The 21,384-nt window shown below is 39.6% G+C and overlaps 1 protein-coding gene across 3 annotated transcripts in view; it reads left to right on the top strand.

Moving 5' to 3' along the window:
- Positions 1-21,076, top strand: part of ilf3b (interleukin enhancer binding factor 3b) — a 77,756-nt gene extending 56,680 nt beyond the window's left edge. For 2 of the 3 annotated variants that reach the window (XM_073069293.1, XM_073069292.1), the window contains exons 18-21: positions 272-382; positions 12,380-12,721; positions 18,150-18,251; positions 20,062-21,076. In XM_073069293.1, the coding sequence (XP_072925394.1) occupies positions 272-382; positions 12,380-12,721; positions 18,150-18,251; positions 20,062-20,189 (683 nt within the window). In that variant the 3' untranslated portion in view covers positions 20,190-21,076. Of the gene's footprint in view, positions 1-271; positions 383-3,798; positions 6,290-12,379; positions 12,722-18,149; positions 18,252-20,061 lie in introns of those variants that run through there. The other variant, XM_073069294.1, reaches the window with a different exon arrangement.
- Positions 21,077-21,384: the final 308 nt, after the last annotated feature.

The raw sequence follows: 21,384 nt of genomic DNA, 5'->3' as shown, positions 1-21,384 counted from the left end.
AATGGAAATACTGGATATTGGCTTGGCTTTTAATTATTGTTTGTATACCCTTGTTAAGTTTATTAGGATGAAGGTATTGCTTGGGTCTTCTGATGTCTGCAGTTGTGGGATTTTGCATATATGTAATTCTGTGGAACTGGTAGAAAATTAGTCACTGTCCTAGCACTTAAAAAATTGTCTCTGAATTATTGTGATTCATGTAAGGACATCTATCAACTCTGACGGTGTCTCTCCTGATCTCTTCTCTCCCCCCCTCCCCCCCGGCAAAAAGGGACTGGTTATGGTGGAGGTAGCTACGGATATGGTGGTGGTGGTGGTGGAGGAGGAGGAAGTGGTAGCTCCAACTATGGTTATGGATCTTCTAATTCTTCAAGTGGATATGGTAAGAATATTTTTTTAAGTACGTCTGACAACTTCATGTATTGCATGTTATTCTCCAGCAACTAGGTAATACTTTCTGATCCTCCTTTTGGGAGCTTGTAAGAGAAGGGTGGTGCTAAATAGAATGTGTGTATTTTTTAATCTGTTGTATTTAAATATGGGGAAATAATGCTCGTTGACCTCAGACCATCCTAAAATTAGGTGGCGGGAATAACAAGGAATGTTATCATCTTGGAATGGAAGGGTGACTAATTGTCTCAATTTGGGATTATCAATTTTTATTTCTAAATTGGCTTTGGATGCAGTCTCCTTACTTTGTTTTCAATAACTGAAATTTTGCTAAACTTATCACAACACTTGAGCATTAGGTTTTTGAATCGTAGTTTACAGCTGGTATCACTGTTTTAATCAGTAATTTGTGTGTAAATCTGGGGAAATGCCAGTTGTCCTCCGATCATTTAGTACCATTTTATTGTTGATTAATGTTGTTAATCAGGAACAGGATCATAGCTGTAGGGCTGCTGGAGGGAAATTGTACAGAGTCAGCATGGATGAAAGCCAGAAAGAGGAAGGAAACAATCATTAAATTGCAAGTATTCTGTTGACCCGTCCTCTCCCCTCCACCCCACCCCCAGAGCAAAAGAGCAGATCATGAGGAGCAAGTCACGATGCAGATTTTGGAAAGGTGCAGAATAACAAGGGAGGGTTTCAACTTCCCTAATATTGATCGGCACCTCATTAGTGCAATAGGCTTAAATGAGGTGGGATTTAGAATGGATTCCTGATACAGTATCTAGACAGGCTGATTAGAAGAGGAGCTACACTAGATCTAGTACTAGGCAATGAGCCTGCCCAAGTGGGTGAGAATTTTGGAGCAGTGACCATGACTCCCTAACTTTTACCATAGCCTTGAAGGAACAGGTAGTATGGAAAAGTTTTTAATTTGGGGAGAGTGAATTATGCTGTAAGGCAGGAACTTTAGTGTAAATTGGAGACATACCTGGGGAAATGCACATTGGAGATGTGGAAGTTATTTAGGGAGTACTTGCATGTATTTCTGCATAGGGTTGTCCCATTGAAGCAGGGAAAGGATGGTAGAGAGAAGGAACCAATTCTGATAAGAAATGTGGATTGTCTAGTCAAGAGGAAGACAGAAGCATAAGGTTTAGGAAGCAAGGATCAGACAGGGCTCTGGAGCATTATAAAGTAGTTAGGAATTAACTTCAGAAGGGACTTAAAGCTAGATGACATGAAAAGGCCATGGCGAGTAGGATTAAGGAAAATCCCAAAGCATTCTACACGTAAGTGAAGAACAAAAGGATGACTAGAGCAAGGGTAGGACCAATCAGGGTTAAGAAATGTGCCTAGAGTCAGAGGTAAGGGAGATCCTCCTGAATACTTCAGTATTCATCAGTAAGAGGCTTGGATGATTGTGTGAGGACAGGTTAATATGCTGGAACATGTCAGTGTTAAGAAAGGAGAACATTAGGATAAAGCTACGGGGCTGATGGGATCAGAATCACGTCATCTGATTCTGACTCCGCGTTACTATGGGAAGCAAGAAAAGGGATTGTTGAGCCTTTGGCAATGATCTTTGCATCCTCACTGGCCACAGGTGTATTACCAGAAGATTGGAAGGTGGCAAATGTTATTTCTTTGTTCACTTGTGGGCAAACTATTAGAGGCAGCATTTGCATGCATTCGGAGAAGCATAGGCTGATTACATTTCGTCAGCACGGCTTTGATAGGCAGGTTATACCTCAGCCTGACTGAACTTTTCAAGAAAGTGATAAAATTAATTGAAAGTAGAGCATTGAATGTAGTGTATATGGATGTTAGTAAGGTGTTTGACGAGGTTCTCCATTGTAATCTCATTGAGGAAGAGATACTGGATCTGGGAAACATTGGCTGCATGGATTCGGAATTGGTTTGCCCACTGCAGGTTAGAGGGTGGTAGTAGATGTAATGTATTCTGCCTAGAGTTTGGTGACCAGTGGTGTTCCCCAGGATCTGTTCTGTAACCCCTTTGCTCTTTGTAAAAAAATATATATATAACATGAAGGTTGATGCAGTTCTGGATAATGTCAAAGATTGTGGTAGGTTACTTTGGGACATTGACAAGATGCAGAGCTGGGCTGAGAAGTGGCAGATGGAATTCAACTCAGAAAAGTGAAGTGATTCGCTTTGAAAGGTCGAATTTGAAGGCACAATAGATTCTTAGCAACGTGGTGTAACAGATCCCTCAATGTTGCCACAGATTGATGGGATTGTTAAGAAAGCATTGGTGTGTTGGTGTTCATTAGTCAGGTTGAGTTCAAGAGTTGTGAGGTAATATTGCTGCTCTATTAAACCCTGGTTAAGACTACACTTGGAATATTGTCATACAAGAGAATATCTGCAGCACATCCAAGTAACAGACACAATGCCGGAGGAACTCGGCAGGCCAAGCAGCATCTACGGAAAAAGAGTACAGTTGACGTTTCAAGCAGATACCCTTTGTTGTGTTCAGTTCTGGAAAGATGTGGAAGCTTTAGCGAAGGTGCAGAGGAGATTTGTCAGTATGCTTCCTGGTTAGAGCACATGTCTTATTAGGATATGTTGACTGAGCTAGGGCTATTTATAGAATAATGAGTGTGTGGAATACCCTGCCAGGATTACTGGTAGGGGCAGGTACTTCAGGGATGTTTAAGAAACTCTTAGGGACATGGTTGATAGAAAAAAAGAGCTATGTAGGAGGAAAGGATTAGATTGATCTTAGAATAGGTTAAATGGTCAGCTTGTTTGTTGGCGTAAGGACCTGTACTGTGCTATATTATTTGAAGTTAAAGTTAGCATTTTGAGTTGGCAGTCATAATAGCACTGAAAAATGGTTGCTGATTTCAACATTTAAAAAATGCAATTGATATAGGGTATAGAATTTGTCATCTTTTACAGCTAATAATTTTTTTTAGATGTCCTCATCCAAGTGTGGGTCATTATTTTACTAAAAGTGGGCATATCAGCTCTGATTGATCTAGTCCTTATCTGGCTGTGTTAACCTAATTAAAACTGGGCTCCCCTCTATTTATAATCTCATTGGCTGAGATCTACTAGCTCAGTATGAAGTTTGGTTCTGTATTGGGTGGTGTGTACTTGATGACAACCCTATGAACTGGATCTAATGCCAGAAGTCTTCTAGCATGTCTGTACCCACTGCTTATTGCTGAATTGCAGTTGGCATGTTTTATATTTCTCTGCTTTGTAAGCCACATGAAGCAAACTGCAGTTATCAACTGAAATTGTACACAAGGAAGCTGCTTCCCTCAGAAAAAGACACTTGCACGAGGTGACAGGAGCAGAGAAATCTAAAAAAAAATTGGCATTCTACCTTTTACCAAGCACGCCTAATTTTTTTTTTCTCTCTGCTCTGTCTCCCAGCTGTAGGTGACTTTTTCAAAGACAGCTTCCAAGATTTTCCCTCTGGCTAGAGGGTGAAAATTGATACAAAATCCTGCCCCTCCCAGTTTGGTCTAACTCATTTGAACTATTGATGCTCCAAACCCGTAAACACATGCTGGACTATACTGCTTCATCTGGACTCTGGTTTCTTGTCGATACCACTGAAACGGCAAATTCACACTGATTTTGACTCCGAATTCTGCCATCCATCACGGAAGTGTTTGTCTGCAGTATTTGTTTCTTTTTGTACAAAGACTTGGGGAGGAGGCTTCTACAAGATCACCACACCTATAAAGCAATAAGTCTGGGGGGTGGGCAGGGAGGAGATAAAGAAATGGAAGAAACAAAAGGATTTTACTATCCAAAGAAACGGTTCTGGCTCTGAATATTTTTTCACCCTATGATAGTCTTGTTATTGTCAGCCTGAGTATTAAAGTTTAACTCTTATATAATTTAAAGGCTATCCTAAATGTTACATGGAACATGTAGTTGGCACAAAGTAACTTGCTTTTTATTTTGTATGTCATCACTGTTACTCATGGTCGGGTAACATTTCCTATAAAGTTTTAAAATATCCAGTTCTGTATTTAGAGCTGTACATTGGTCACATGAATATGGATATTTTCATTTTCTGAAAACGACCTAGGTTAACAGTATTTGAACATGTTGAATTGATGTTTTAATAATGGTTTCACAAGTTCTGGTGGCAACTAATTTTGTTTACAGATTAGGTGTTGTGATTTGGATACAATTAGTAGTTTATTCTAATCAACATAAATTTTGAATAGTAATATTTTGACTTGGAGCTGGATTAAATAAAAAAAATTAATCTCCATATGGCATTTTGCTATTTAAGAAATTAACTTCAATCAGAAAGAACCTCAGTGCTGATTAGAGCATCTTTTGCAAGTGCACTTGACATATTTCTAGATACTGATACATAATAATCTCTTCTCCTTATACTTGTCTGTGTCTGTGAATCTACCAGTATGTAATATAAAGGGGTTCTGTCAGGGAGCAGAAAGAATGCTATGTTGTATTAAATCACTGGATTGATGTTTACTAAGTGTTTATCTCAGTGTGGAATTTTATCTAAAATCCTTTGTTTCACTGGTTAAATTTATGGTGTTTTGGCTAGTATATTAAATTATTTGTATGGCAGTATTTGATAAAGCATAAAAACTACAGCAGGTGAAAACTCTCCTTTTTGAGCCTGTTCTACCATTCGTTCACAGCACCTGATCTTCTACCTCACTTTTTTTTTTATTCTCTCAATTTTTTATATCACTCATTTAATTTGCTATCCAGAATTTTTTTTGAATGAACTTGACACTTGGGTAGAAAATTCCAAAGATTTGTCACCTTCTGAATAAAGTTCTCCCCTTAGTTCTAAATTGCCTAACCTTTATTAAGAAATTGATCTCTGGTCCTCAGCTGCTGGCAGTAGTGATGCTCTCTGTCCAGCCTTCAAGGACTTTTATTTCAATGAGATCTCATTCTTAGTTGGAAATATGCCAACCCAGGAACGAGTCTACTGAATATTTATGCTTCCTCTAAGGCAAGTATATCCTCTATTTGGTAAGGAGAACAAAACAGTACACAACACCCTTGGTCCCAGTAATATGATAATTCCTGTACTTGAGTCCTCCAGTAACAAGGCTAGCATTTCATTTGGCTTCCTAATTGTTCGCTGTTTCTCTATGTTGAATTGCAGTAACCTGCGTACAAACCAACCAAGACTTTCAAACATCACCACCCAGTCTTTGTCCCTTTTTGTAAATTAAATTTTCTGTTCTGTACTCCAAAGTGGAGTAAGTTGCATTTTTTCCATCAGTTGCAGCTGTTAGCCCAAACACATAATATATGCTATCTATATGTGAACAAATTCCTATTCTGTGCCAATGTATTGCCTTGTTCCATGCATTTGTCCTTGCAACTTTAGCAAACCTTTTAAAAATTCTGAATATTCAATATCTAGTGATTTTTTTTTTTCTCCCCATTCCCATCCCTTAATGAGTTCTGGTAATCTTGTCCTCTAGCTAAAATTGACATTACATTTTCAAAAACCTATGTTGATATTTGCTTGGTCCTGCTGTAGTTGTGTTCCCCACATCTTCCACTCTTTCCAGCATTTTCTCTACTGATGTTCGGCTAGATCAAAATGATTCAAATCAGAGTTTTGCTTTCACTCTGTGCTGGGCTTGGATTCTTTGTTTTAAATTGAGATTTTTCTAATGTAGACAGTAAGATGTGGTATATACGGATCCAACCATATCTGATAAAGATTTCAGTTGAAGCAGTAGGGTTGCAATTCAAGCGATCTTCTGTATGACCTATTTTATTGTGCCTCAACCTTTTATTGCTTTTGTGTTGTAACAGTTTTTTCTATGAGAACAATTGTATAGCAATTTAATTAGGACTGATGTCAAATTGTTTCATTCAAATTCAATAAAAGTTTTTAACCCATTTACTATGAAGCATTGTTAATGCGTCCAGGATGGAATGGTGTTTCCATACACCATATCCAGTGTTATCACTTGCAATTAACTTTACAAGCCTGTGCTTGCTCAGCTGAAGAATCCATGTTTTTTGGTAAACATAACACTGGACACCAAATTTTTTTTTTGAGTGTTACTTCCTCAGAATTTTTTAAATTTATGATAAGACTGTTTAAGCTGAACACAAATATAACTTCAGACTACTTATAGGAATTTGGAGAAACAAGAAATTAACTTGTATTGAATATAAAGCGTTTAACCGCATGATGGTGCTGACGCTTTGCAGAAGATCAATTATGCTAAAAATGGGTTTTGAAAATATTCATTTGTACTCAGTGACTGAGGCTTCTCACTTAAGTTTCCAACTATAATCAGCCAACATTGATGGATTCCAGTTGCCCTGATACCATTTCTCCATGACCGCAATGTCCCAGTGAAACCTTTCACTGTACTCGTCACTGACGCCAAGATTTGTATGGAAGACTAAATGGGAATTTAGAAAATGAATCTTTAGTGACATGTTGCACTTGGGGTTTTGAATGTTTGAAGCATGTTATCAACCAGCTGCATGTAGCTTGGTGCTTTGTAGTTGCCAAGAAAATTTTCAACAACATTCTTGAATGCCTTCCATGTGATTTTCTCAGTCCCACAAGAAGTTCTTCAAATTACCTGTCACTGATCACCAATTTGATTCGTGGACTAACAAAACACCTGGGGGACACCTGTCTCAAAAATTGAAATCCTTCCCATGGAAATTTTTGTGCCTGGTGTTAGCAGATTCCAGCCTTGCAATCTTGAACCCAGTAATTCCTCTTCTGCCTTTTTACAAACCCATTTCTCTGACTAGATCATTTAACTCAGATTGAGTTATCAGATGAGGCTCACTTGAGATCTATCAGTATCCGTGTCATTTCCAGTTTTGGCTCGTGCATTATGGCATCTTCGTCTGCCTCTGGGCACCGTATTCTGGTGGCTTCTGTACTGGAAGACTATTGTCATGCAGCTCAAGTCTCATGGCTAAAGGGAGATTGGGGCATTCAATGGATTTCTTGTTTTCAGCAGGGGAAACAACACTGATAAAACAGAAGTAGCAATCTGTCACATCCTTCTGCTCTCGCCATATCATCGGTACAGCAAACAGTATTGACTTCAGAGTACCTCTGAGCCAAGTTCTAAGGTCAACAGTGCATGTTGCACAACAAATGTGAGGAGCCCATGCTTTGTCTTGTTTTGAATTTTGCACCTGAAATAAAGCTCATAGGCTTTCTTAATAAGAGGATTCTATCTTTTGAGATTGTCACAGCAAAATGTCTCACCAGTGTTGCAACGGCCTCAATACTTTCAGTTATATCTATCACAAGTACTCCTGAAAATACAATTATTTTAATGAGTACACCCAATATTCTATGTGTGTCAAGCTTGCACATTAACATGATGGCAGACTCAAACATGTAAAATCAATGCCTAAAGTGGTATGTGGTGTGCATGATGCTTTTGTGGATTTTCTAAATCTTGTCCTGCCAAAGCATGCCTGGGCAAGAGGAAAAGAACTTCAACTTACATTGTGGGTAACGTTTTAATTGACTTGAATTATGAATTGAAATAACAAATGTAGATGATTTTTTTTTAAAATGGTGCTTGTTAGGGGAAATTCATGCTAAGACACACCCAAAAGTATTCAGGAAGCAAAATCTTTGTCCAGTGAAATGCAACCTTTACTACCACCTTCACTATCCACGATATCGCCAATTTTGCTATTTGTAAACTTGTGGTACATTCTCATCCAAGTCATTAACATAAATGGCAAACAACAGTAGATCCAGTACTAATCTAGGCAGTGCACTACTAATTGCAGCTTTAAATATGAAAAAATAACTCTCCACTACCACAGAGCCAATTTTTTTATACAGTTGGCTAGCTCACCCTAGATGTTCATATCATACAGGACCTTCTCAAAAGCCAAGTTCATGTTGACAATGGCTATTGTAATGCAGTAATCATTCCTCTTCGTCCCCTCTTCAAACAAAATACTTACTTACCGTAGATTCCGGACTACAGAGCGCACCTGATTAAAAGCCGCTGGCTCTAATTTTAGAAAGAAAATCAATTTTTTACTTGTACAGGCCGCACCGGATTTTCGGCCGCAGGTGTCCCACGTTGTAATAGGAGATATTTACACAGAAAGATATTACACGTGAGGATTTTTTAACTTTTAATTAAATCCATATGGTAACATAAACAAATACATATTGCAAATGCTTTTTTTCGAACCGTGCCTGTAACGCGGCTACTTTTAAATATACGTTGCGTATACTTTTTTACTGAACAACATTCCAATATCTCCTAACGACTGGTAAAAAATATATATACTGCAGCCTACCAGGAAAAGTTATTGATCGCCTTTAACTTAAAAGCAGCGTTTTCGCTCCACCGCTCGCCCCCCGCCGTCCCGCCGTCATAGCATCCCGCGATGTAGTACAGAAAACAAATATAGTTAAAACTCTTCTAACTTTAACTAGAAAATGAATTACTAAGCGAAAATATTATAAACTAAATAACTGCCATAAAGGCAGCACAATGCTTTTCTTCGAGTGTTTTCCATGTTGATGAGGGTGAGTACAAATGACTGATTTAGAATAATTTAATTGTGAAAGTGCGCTTGATTTATCGTACAATTTCATTGGACCTCTGTGAACTACTCATCAATTTTATTGGTCTACTGTTACGAGGCAAAATGTTTTTGGCGGCATGAAAAAAATCATGCATTAGCCGCTCCGTATTAAAGGCCGCAGAGTTCAAAGCTGTTCAAAATGTGGGAAAAAAGTAGCGGCTTAAAATCCGGAATCTACGGTAGATTAGTGAGATACGATTTCCCATGCACAAAGTGGTGCTAACAATCCTTGCTTAGCCTCTCTTAATCTCTTCCAGTAACTCACCCACTGTTGATGTAAGGCTCATTAGCCTGTTGTTCCATGGCTTATCCTAGCATCTCTTGAATGCACCACATCTTTATTTTTCTGATTCTTCACTGGAAGGTATCATTGATTATGTATAGGCCTGGCATTACTATCCCTTTCAAATAACCCATCTAGCTGATCATGAATGGTTTTACGGTTTTGGGCTATTTCCTCAGCCTCCTGATATGTAGGAAAGAGAAATGTAAAGAATATATATCTGGTCCTTGAACTATTTTAATACTTGTTCTGCTTCATTGCAAGTATCAGTAAAGTCAATGTAAACTTTTCCACCTGGCAATGTAAATTTGATATTTTTGAAATTACATAATTAACCTTGGTCAGAAAGGCCTCTTACTAAAAGCCCATTAACTATATAGACAAGTACAATTACTAAAATGATATTTCAGTGATGTCTTGGCCTTTTTGAGAGAGCAATTGCTATCATAGAATTATTTCCTGATCTCATATTTGTCATCTGATTAAAAAGCAATCTTGAATTTCTTAATTTAGTGTTAAATTTCCTGAATATTCCAATCTCAATTAAAGTTGCTCTGCAACCCATTGTTTAAAGTACTAAACTAAAGGCTTAAGAATTAAAAGTGATTTAACAATTTAAGATTGATTCATCTGTGACCAAGTTTCTTGTAAAATGTATAAAGTACCATATGAAATTGATTCTTGAATGGAATGCTTTGTTTATAAGCATTCAAGTGTACAAGATGTTCAGTTGGATTTCCTCTCATGCTCACCTAATGATGTAACGATGAAATACAATGCAACCTCAGAACAACATGTATGTTGGAGAACTACTTGTTAATTTTAAAGCTGGTATTAAAATAAAACTTAAGTTTACTTGATTTTCTGTATTGGGGTATGTGTTGATAACAGCGGCCTATCCGAAATGCATCTCATTTTGTTGCAGTTATGTCACGGTTGCATTGCAGTAAAATTGCACTGCTGGTTTTAATATTCAGTTGTAAATGTAAAAGTGGATAAAAGAAGCAAAGAGTTGGCCATTTGGCCATTTAAACCTATCCAGCCATTTATGATTTTGGCTGATCATCTGTTTAATTACTGTATCTGCTCTTTCCCCATGCCCCTTGGTGCATTTTGTGTGTAAAATTAATCTATCTTTAGTATTTAGCAATTTGGCTTTTTATGGTTCTCTGTGGTAGACAATTCCATGAGTTTATTACCCTTGAAGAAACCTTTGTTCTCAATCTCACTCAAAAGTGAAACATCCACCTACAAACTAGTGTCAGAATTTTTAAAATGCAGTTTGAATCCTGTTCTTGGCTATAGAAAGATAGAGATGCCCATTAAGTCCACGTCCTCTATCAATCACCTATTTGCTACATGAATCTCACTTTTCCCCACATTCTCACCTCACCATTGTCACCAATCCACCCCAGCTTTCATATTTACTATTCGTGCAGTTATACAGTAATTTAATGGCCAAATAACTTACCAGTCTACACATTTTGGGAGGAAACCAGAACACTGAAAAGAAATGCATGGTCATAGGAAAAAAGCATGGAATTAAGCACAGAGTTGAGATTGAACCAGGCTTTTCTAGTGCTGTGAGGTTAGCACTTCTATTAGCTGTACAATTGTAGAATCAAAATTGCAGAGAATGGGAAGATTAGGATTGCCCCTGGGGAATCTGTAAAGCAGTTATCCAGTCTTTGTTTGATTTCTCTATTGAATGCAGTATGCTAGATTAAAATAATTACAAGTGAATCCCTGGGAATGTTATTTGGTTCCTGAATGATGCAATGGGAATAGGTAAAAAGATGTTGCATTTCTTGCAATGGCTTGTGAGAATGTCAGAAGGAAATTATTTAGTGAGGATGGTGGTAGAGCAGAGAAACAAATTATTCTGGAGGAAATGGAAGGTGTTTAATTGAGATCAAGATCACCCATTAGTAAAGTGGAACTGTAATTGTATGTTTGATTGCATTGGGATGGGATGCTAGTGTATTTTGACAAGGATGGGCATTGAAGAAGCCAATAGGCTGTAAACGAGATCTTTAAAATTTGAGGTCCTGCATTTGTTGACCTGGTGATTAAGCATTCAAATTTACTACCAAATCAACTTCAAGTTAGTCTTTAAGGAATCCAGCATGAGCACACTGAAGTCCCTTTACACCTGTGATTATTTTTTTTTAATTTGTTCTGTTTTGTAATGGTCTGTACCCTTATTTCTTCTGCCCAAGTGCATGATCATACACTTCCCTATACTATATTTCATCTGCCACTTTGCCCATTCTCCTAATCTAAATTGTTCCCTACTTCCTCAACACTACTTGACCCTCTACCTACCATTGTATTGTCTGCAAACTTGACCATTAATTCCTTCATTCAAATCATTGATATTTAGTGTGAAAAGAAGCAGTCCCAACACCAACATCTGCAAAACACCACTAGTCACCAGCAGACATCTCTAAATGCCCCCTGTATTCCCACTCTTTGCCTCCTGCTAATGAGCCAATCTTCTACCTATGTCTGTATCTTAACTTATTAAGTAGTTTCATGTGTGGCACCTTGTCAAGGGTCTTCAGAAAATCTAAGTAATCAACATCCACGGACTCCCCTTTGTGTATCCTGCTTGTGCTAACCACTAGGCTAAGCTACATGGCGTAGTGGTTAGCACAACACTTTACAGTATCAGTGACCTTGGTTCAATTCCTGCTTGCAACTGTAAGGAGTTTGTACATTCTCACAGTTTCCTCCAGGTGCTCCAGTTTCTTACACGATCCAAAGATGTACCAGTTGGCCATTGTAAATTGTCTCATGATTAGGCTTGGATTAAATTGGGGGTTGCTGGGTAGCACAGCTTGAAGGGCCGGAAGCTTGTTCTGCGCTGTATCTCAATAAATAAAATTGCCTTTTAAGAGTGCACAGTGAACTTGGTTGTTGGTCAAACAACCAAGTCTTTTGAATTGTTGCTGTGGATGGCTGCAAGTAAGGAAATCTTCACTCTGATTTTCTTCAATTTGATAATTTTGATAGTATAAAGGTTTTGTATTCAAGATGAAATCTTTAGTCCAAAGAAGTTGGGATAAAATGACTGGACTGTTAAATGGTTTCTCCTTCATTCCACAGGTAACTACTACAACAGTGGCAGTTACTCCAGTTCAGGCACGCCGGGGGGCTACTCCTACAGCCAGAATGATGGGTATACCCCTCCATTAAAAAAGCCAATCAAGCCACAGCCCTCACTTCAGAAATCATCATACACTGGTGGAGCAAGTGGTGGTGGTTACCAGTCTCAGCAGTCCTCATACAACCCGAGCCAATACAGTAGCTACAGCCAGTCCCCGCTTTCAACCTCAACAAAACCAAAAGTCTACAATAATCAAAATTATTCCTATTCAGGATCCTCCTATAGTAGTTCCTATCCAAGTCAGAGTCTCGGTGGTAGCATGGAATATGAACGAAAAGGTGGTAAGTAATTTTCTTTTTCTGTTCAATTAATCACAAGACTAAAGGAAGTTTACAGACAGTGTGTTGGATGTGCATTGGTGTTTAACAACAACAATGTTTTGAAAGTAAGTGAAGAAGCCTGCTACCATTCAACCAAAGATTAGGCTAATCATAAGACCGTGAGCCATAGGAGCAGAAGAAGGCTACTGGGCCCATCGAGTGGTTCATCATGGCTGATCCATTTCCCCTCTCAATCACATTATCCTGCCTTCTCCCCTTAACCTTTCATGCCCTCAGTAATCAAGAACCTATCAACCTCTACCATAAATACACCCAATGACCTGGCCTCCACAGCCGCATGTGGCAACGAATTCCACAGATTCACCACCCTCTTCTCCATTCTAAATGGACAACCCTCTATTCTGAGGCTGTGCCCTTTGACGAGACTCCCGAACTATAGGAAACATCCTATCCCCCATCCCCATTCACTCTGTCTAGGTGATCCATTATTCAGTGGGTTTCGAGATCCCCCACTGGTTTTAATTTTGAGTGAGTACAGGCCCAAAGCCATCAAACACTCCTCATAAAATAACCCTTTCATTCCCAGGATCATTCTCATGAATCTTCTCTGAACACTCTCCAATGTCATCCATCCTTCCTTAGATAAGTGTCCCGTAACTACTCAAAGTACTACAAGTGAAGCTTCACCAGTGCCTCGGCATTATATCCTTAGAAATTCTCACCTTCTCGAAATTAATGCTAACATTGCCTTTGCCTTTCCCACCACTGACTCAACCTGCAAGTTAATCATCAGGAAATCATACAAAAGGACTCCCAAGTCCCTTTGCACCTCTGATTTTTGAATTTTCTCTCCATTTAGAAAATAGTCTACCCTTTGATTTCTTCCACCATGACTGTACACTTCTTGACATTGTATTCCATCTGCCGCTTCTTTGCCCATTCTTATAATTTGACTAACTTCTTCTGCAGACTCCCTGCTTCTTCAACACTGCCTGCCCCTCCACCTAGAAACATAGAAAGCCTACAGCACAATATAGGCCCTTTGGCCCACAAAGCTCTGCCAAACACGTCCTTACCTTAGAACTATATAGGCTTACCTATAGCCCTCTATTTTTCTATGCTCCATGTATCCATCCAGGAGTCCCTTAAGAGACCCTATCATTTCCGCCTCCACCACTGCCGCCGGCAGCCCATTCCACGCACTCACCACTCTGCGTTTTTTTTAAAAAAACAACTTACCAACATGCCCTCTCGTGCTAGCCATTTCAGCCCTGGGAAAAAGCCTCTGACTATCCACACGATCAATGCCTCTCATTATCTTGTACACCTCACATCCTCCGTCGCTCCAAGGAGAAAAGGCCAAATTCACTCAACCTATTCTCATAAGGCATGCTCTCCAGTCCAGGCAACATCCTTGTAAATCTCCTCTGCACCCTTTCTATGGTTTCCACATCCTTCCTGTAGTGAGGCGACCAGAATAAGACACAGTACTCCAAGTGGGTGCTGACCTCTCTGCTGTTAAACTCAATCCCACAATTGATGAAGGCCAATGCATTGTATGCCTTCTTAACCATAGGGTGAACCTACGTAGCACCTTTGAGTGTCTTATGGACTCGGACCCCAAGATCCCTCTGATCCTCCACGCTGCCAAGTCTTACCATTAATACTATATTCTGCCATCATATTTGACCAACCAAAATGAACCACCCCTCACTTATCTGGGTTGAACTCCATCTGCCACTTCTCAGCCCAGATTTGTATCCTATCAATGTCCCGCTGTAACTCTTGACAGCCCTCCACATCCACAGCACCCCCATCCTTTGTGTCATCAGCAAATTTACTAACCCATCCTTCCACTTCTTCATCCGGGTCATACCTTCATATTGTCTGCAAACTTGGCCACAAAGCCATCAATTCTGTCATCCGCCATTGACAGATGAGGTAAAAAGAAATGGCCCCAATACTGAACCCTGCAGAACACCACTTATCCCCAGTACCCCACAAGAAAATACTCCCTTTATTCCCACTCAGTGCCACCTGCCAATCAGCCAATTCTCTATCCATGCTAATATCTTTCCTGTGATACAATTGGTTCTCGTCTTAAGAGCCTTCCATGCAGAACCTTGTCCAAAGCCCTGAAAATCCAAGCACACAACATCCACTGATTATCTTGTTATGCTTTTTATTTATTCAAAGAATTCCAGAAGATTTGTAGGGCAAGATTTTCCGTTAAGGAAGCCGTGCTAACTTTGGCCTATTTTTACCATGTGGCTTCACGTACCCAGAGACTCATCCTTAACAATCGATTCCAACATCTTTCCCCTGCCCACTGAGGTCAGGCTAACTGGCCTATAATTTACTTTCTTCTGCACCCCCTCCTCATTTCCTTTCTTGACGATAGAGTGACATTTCCAATTTTCCAGTCCTCTAGAAGCATTTCAGAATCAGATGATTCTTGAAAGATCGTTACTACCATCTCTCCGGTCGCCTCTTTCAGAACCTTGGGTGTAGTCCGTCTGGATCAGTGACCTGTCTATCTTCAGACCTTTCAGTTTCCTAAGCACCTTTTCCGTAGTCACAAACAAGAGAAAAATTTGCAGATGCTGGAGTTCTGAGCAACACACACGAAATGCTGGAGGAACTCAGCAGGCCAGGCATCGACTAATTTTTTCCATAGATGCTGCCTGGCCTGCTGAGTTCCTCCAGCACTTTGTGTTGTACCTTTTCCCTTGTTATAGTAGCTCCACTCACTTCTGCCCCTTGACACTTGGATCTCCTGCATATTGCTAATGTCTTCATTACTGAAGACTGATGCAAAATATTTATTCAGTTTGTCCAGCATTTCCTTGTCCCCCGTTACGAAATCTCCAATGTCATTATCCAGTGATCCAATAGCTATTCTCGCCTCTCTTTTACTCTTTCTATATATCTGAAAATATTTTTGGTATTCTCATTGATAATTTTGCTTATAGCTTACTCATATGTCATCTTTTCTCTCAAATGTGTTTTTTCATTGACTTCTGTTGGTTTTTAAAAGCTTCGCAATTCTCTAACGTTCGCACTAATTTTTGCTCTATTATATGCCCTCTTTCACTTGTATGTTGTTTTCGACTTCCCTTGTCAGCCACAGTTCCATCACCCTGCCTGTAGAATACTTCGGTATGCATCTGTTCTGCACCTTCTGAACTTCCACCAGAAACTCCATCCATTGCTGTTTTGCTGTCATCCCTGTTGGTGTTTTCTTGCAATCAACTTTGGCCAACCCCTCTCTCATGAACTGCTTTAAAAAGCCATTTCGTATGCATTTTACAGGTTCTCTTGAGATCTAACACCAATCAGATTTTCCCATTCTACCTGCATATTGAAATCTGCCGTGATGATCATAACATTGCCTTTCATCATGCCTTTTCTATCTCCCATTGTAATTTGTAGCCCACATCCTGACTACTGTTCAGAGGCATGTATCTACTGTAACTCCCATCAGGGGTAATTTTACCCCAGCATTTTCTTAACTCTACCCACAAGGTTTCTACATCTTTCAATCCATGTCACATTTATCTAAGGATTTGATTTACATTTTTACCAACAGTTAAGACACCTTCTGACTTACCTGCCTGTCCTTTCAGTACAATTTCTATCCTTTAGTTAAGTTAAGTTCCCAACTATGATCTTGTTACAGCCATGGCTCAGTAATGCCCACAGCATCATACATGCCAACCTCTTAACTGTGCTACAAGATTATCAACCTTATTCCATATGTCTTGCATTGAAATAGAACATCTTCAGTCCTATATTCATCACCCTTTTTGACTTTGTCCCCATGTTACACTAGAACCTGTTACAGGGCAAAATTGCAGTCACTAGAATCTGCCTGTCTATCCTCAGTATCACCGCATACTACATTTGCTTGTATCTCAACTGCTTCATCCTCAGTTCATCACCCCCACTTCCCATCTCCCTGCCAAATTAATTTAAACCCTCTCTTAACAGCTCTAGCAAACCTACCTGCAAGGATATTGGACTCTCTCAGGTTCAGATGTAACCCAGCCCTTTTGTACAGATCATACCTTCCCCAGAAGAGATCCCAATGATCCAGAAATTTGAAGCTTGCCCCCTGTTCTAGCCATGCATTTATCTGCCAAATCATCCTACTCTTATCCTCACTGCCACATGGCATGGGCAGCAATGCAGAGATTTCTAGCCTGGAGATCCTGCTGTTCTGCCTAACTCTATAAATGATCTCTTTAGGAACTTCTCCCTTTTCCTACTTTTGTCATTGGTGTCAATATGTATTAAAACTTCTGGCTGCTCACCCTTTTTAGAATGTCATGGATTTGATCCAAGATGTACCTGACCCTGGCATCTGGGAGGCAAAATACCATCCAGGTGTCTCTTTCACACACAGAATCTTGCAACTACACCTCTAACTATGGAATCACCTATCACTACTGCAGTTCCTCCCATGGGTCATCCTCTTCAACAGTATCCAAACGATATATTTATTATCGAGGGGAACAGCCACAGGGGTACTCTGCACTGGCTGCCAATTAACCTTTCCCCCTCCTGACAGTCACCCATATACATGCCCCCTGCAACTTTGGGGGGGGTGGGGGGTGACTACTTCATTGTCACTGCTATCCATCACCTCATTGCTTTCCCATATGAGCCAAAGGTCATAGAGCTGCAGCTTCAGTTCCTTAGAGCGTTTGAGGAGCTGCTGTTCAGTGGAGGCTGTATCTGGAAGGCTGGAGATCTCCCAGAATTCCTACATCTTGTACAAAGAACAGAACCGAGTCCCTGAAGCTATTCTCACTGCCCTAAGTATGCATTGATGGGCAAAGAATGAAGAAAAAACTTGACATGAACTTGGCCTGTGCCTATTCTTGCCTGTCTGTCGCCCCTACACTGTAGGGGAGTGGAAATAAAGGGATATTGTGCATTTTATAGATCTTTTGTTGCATTTAACATTTAATGCCCTCCGTTGATAGGGTTCGATGTTGCATCCTAGCTGTGTTATGCAAGGCAGGGTAGTACGATACAGAGAGAGTTGTTGCCCATGCAGCAGGCTCCCCCTCCCCAAGGAGCTAATGAATCCAAAGGGGCAACAGAGATCAGTATAGGTAGGGTTAGTAGAAATAGCACATGGGGGATGTGTACGATATCTTTCAAGAATGAATACTGCACTTCATAATTTTGAACCTGCACATTTTTTGAAAACTCATTTGGCAGATGTATATGCCTAGTGCAGTGCTTCCCTGTGCATTGAAAGCCATGCTGTCCTGCAGTGTATAGTAATTCGAGGTGCAGTCTCAAAGTGACAGAGTCAACAATGTAGTACTCCGATTTGAGCACTACTTGTTCCCCTCTAACGTCTGTTAAGCAAGGAAAGTAGCCAGTAAATATATAATAAAAAGCTGTAATTTTATAGGATACAGTGGTTCGTCATACGGTTCTGGAGGAGGTAGTTCATATTCTTCTAGCACATCAGGCGTTTATGGAGGAGGTGGAAGTTCCGGTGGCTCTTATTCTGGTAAGATCTATTGAAGTGTTATTAATGTGATTAACTGTGACCTCGAATTAAAATAATTATTGCCATAAATCTGACAAATGATGGGTGCAAGTAGTGGATCAAGGTAGATTGGAAACTAAAGATGGGCAGCGTGATACGATATTGGTTAGCCCGAAGCTGTTACAGCTTGGGGGTATTGGAGTTTGCACGTTCAATTCCAGTGCTTGTTTGTAAATTGTTTATATGTTCCCCTGTGACCACTTGGGTTTCCTCCCACAGTCCAAAGATGTGTCGGATAGTAGGTTGATTAGTCATTGTAAATTGCTCTGTGATTAGGCTAGTATTAAATGGTTGAAGGATAGGCTGGAAAGGCCTGTTCTGAGCTGTATCTCTAAATATAAAATGTACGACAGTAATTGAGCAATGCAAACAATTAACAGATTTCTTAATAACATTTTCTTTGAGAAGTAAAGCACCATTGAAAAATTGGTCAAACCTTGACAAAAGAATTTAAAATCATTAAAGGAATGTTTGTTTATTGTCTCTAAAAATTCAAAAATTGGGAGTTGGAGGAGTTGACAGGATTCAGCAATGAAGTTCTCAAAATTTTGGTGTTTTATTTTTTTAAAAAGTAAACTACCTAGTAGAAGTTACTGAATTCTGGAAATGGGGGAGGGGGGACTAATTTAGTAAGAGTGGAGCACCAAGAATTTACTTACTATTGTGTTTATAAAACACTTGTCACAGGAGAAATTAATGAAACTATTAATCAGTTTGGTAGACCACATGGCCTACATCTAGGGCTGTGAAAGAACTGACTACTGAAACTTGGCTTTGATCTTGCAAATTTCCCTGAATTTTATAAGTTACCTATAGGGAAGTAGATGGTGTGTTTCCATGTAAAGAATAATGGGTAGTGATGTGATAGTGACAGCCTGTGGATGTGAGCCAAATGCATGCATCTTGATCACAAGAGCAGAATTAGGCCATTTGCCCTGTTAAGTCTGCTCTGCCATTTCATTGTGGCTGATTTATTACCCTCTCATTTCCTTTTCTCAGCATGTCTGAGATGGGCCAAAGGACCTGTTTCTGTACTCTGACTCAAACCCAGGCTGGATTCTGACCTTGTGCAATCTGTGTGGAGTTTGCACATTCTTCCTGTGATTAACTGGATTTTTCCCAGGCGATCCCACTTCATCTCTCACCCCAAAAACATTCTAGTTGGTTCTAGGTCATAGAACCACGATGCCAGAGCTGATGAATAGGTTACAAGGAAGTAAGTGGGGCAATGAAATAAGTGACACCAGTACAAACGTACTGTAGGTTTGATCTCCTGAACAAAGACACAATATATTTGCCTTGAAGGAACTCTGATATTAGATTAAAAGAATCTGCAGACATTGGAAAAATGCTGAATATTCTGAGAAGGTCCATGGAAATGGAAAGAGAAAGAAAGTTCATGTTTCAGGTTGAAGACACTCATAACTAGTAGAAACATTTGTTCATTTCCCTTCCTGGCATCAAGCAAGAATAGGATGGGCTTGTACTGGTTAGAAGAATTTGAAGTGATTGCTGCAAAGCTAATAATATTTTTATATGGATGGAAACTGGGAGATGTGAACTGGCAACTGGGGTGAGGGAAGTTCTCAATAGAACACAAGTCAAAACCAGATCTGCAGACGCTGGAAATCTAAAATCAAATTAGAAAATGCAGGGAGTGCAACAGGTCAGGTTGCATCTGTAGGAAGAGAAAGGTTAATAATGTTTCTTGGAGAGTATTGGGTATTCTATGCAATTGTCTGATTCTGCTAACTTTGTAAATTGTTTACAGGGTACACATCTCAGAGTGGCTATAACGCACCATTATCTGGAGGATATGGTTCCAGTCAGTCAGCCTATTCAAGCTCTGGTGGGGGCTATAGTCGAGGGGACCACATGAACAGCTATCAATACAGATAAATACTCATGTCCAGGACCTGTTACAGAAAATTCTATATCCCTTCTGTTTTATTTTCTAACTGCTGTATCTTTTTTATGCTGCCAATGAATTTTAAAAAGAAAACACCTTGACCATTTTCCACTAGCACTGGTTGAGTTTAATAGCATTCCTGTAGTAAGTAATGCTGTGGTGTATGATGCTTCTTTGTAGTGTTTAGGATCCAGACTGGAATTCCAGCACCACCAACTAATTGGCACCGGCTGCCTTCTATTTTGCTGTGGCAGAGAGCCTACTTCAATAATTCTGCATAGTCATAATTGTATAAAATGTTAAATTATTATTTGTCTTGGAAAGTAGTGGAAAAAGGACTTGATAGTGGGCATTGTCAACTGCTGACCAAATAATGCCCTGTGTTGGACAAGATACTGTATTGACAAGATCACAGCAGATCAACTTGGTGCTGGCTTGTATTGAATGAAGATTTTTTGTGTGACCCCAATGCTGTAATGTTAAGCAGAACTTTTGTCTCTTTCCATTTTTTCCCCAATCCCTGTGTTATTGGCACCTTCAATTGTTCCTTTAAAAATTAAATTTTAAAATAGTACACCAAAATAAGCAGTAATGCACTCTGGTTCCAGCAATTCACTTTGTAATGGGTCATTTTTTTTTTTGCCTGGCAGTTGTGATGCTATAATATCCCTCCTTCTCTGTAATGTATAACTCTTCAATATTTTTCATTGTCTAGAAGTGGCTTTGTTCTGAAATGTACTTTTCCCAGTTTAGTTTTATAATTGTGTGAATTATTTTAAGATACGATGTTTTGTACCTTTTTTCCTGTATTAGTTGGAACAGTATTGCAGTTGATCTTCCTCAGTGGTTGAATAAAACGTTTACAAAGTAATGCAAATGCTGAACTTTGTGGTACCCTAATTTTCATGAATTTTGTCTTGATGTGTATTTTCACTTTCAGGGTTTTTTTTTCTTAAGCTTTTTTGGGCAAACCAAGACTAACTGGCTTTCAGGTCTGGGCCTCGTGATTAAGGCTGTCCGTCCTCCCGTGAACACTGTCATCCAAGTGGTGATGGTGTGTGTTCAGTGATGTTGCTCCTATGGTTACCCATTTCCTCACAGTCCCTTAACAGCCCTTTGAGTAAGCAATTGAATTATCTTTTAGTTGCAGCACAAAAATAAACAATCAGCCTGCGGTAAAGGTAT

Source organism: Hemitrygon akajei, chromosome 16 (genome assembly GCF_048418815.1).
Source record: "Hemitrygon akajei chromosome 16, sHemAka1.3, whole genome shotgun sequence".
Taxonomy (NCBI): domain Eukaryota; kingdom Metazoa; phylum Chordata; class Chondrichthyes; order Myliobatiformes; family Dasyatidae; genus Hemitrygon; species Hemitrygon akajei.
Note: the sequence above shows the minus strand (reverse complement) of the source record. Positions and strands in the feature narration are given on the sequence as shown.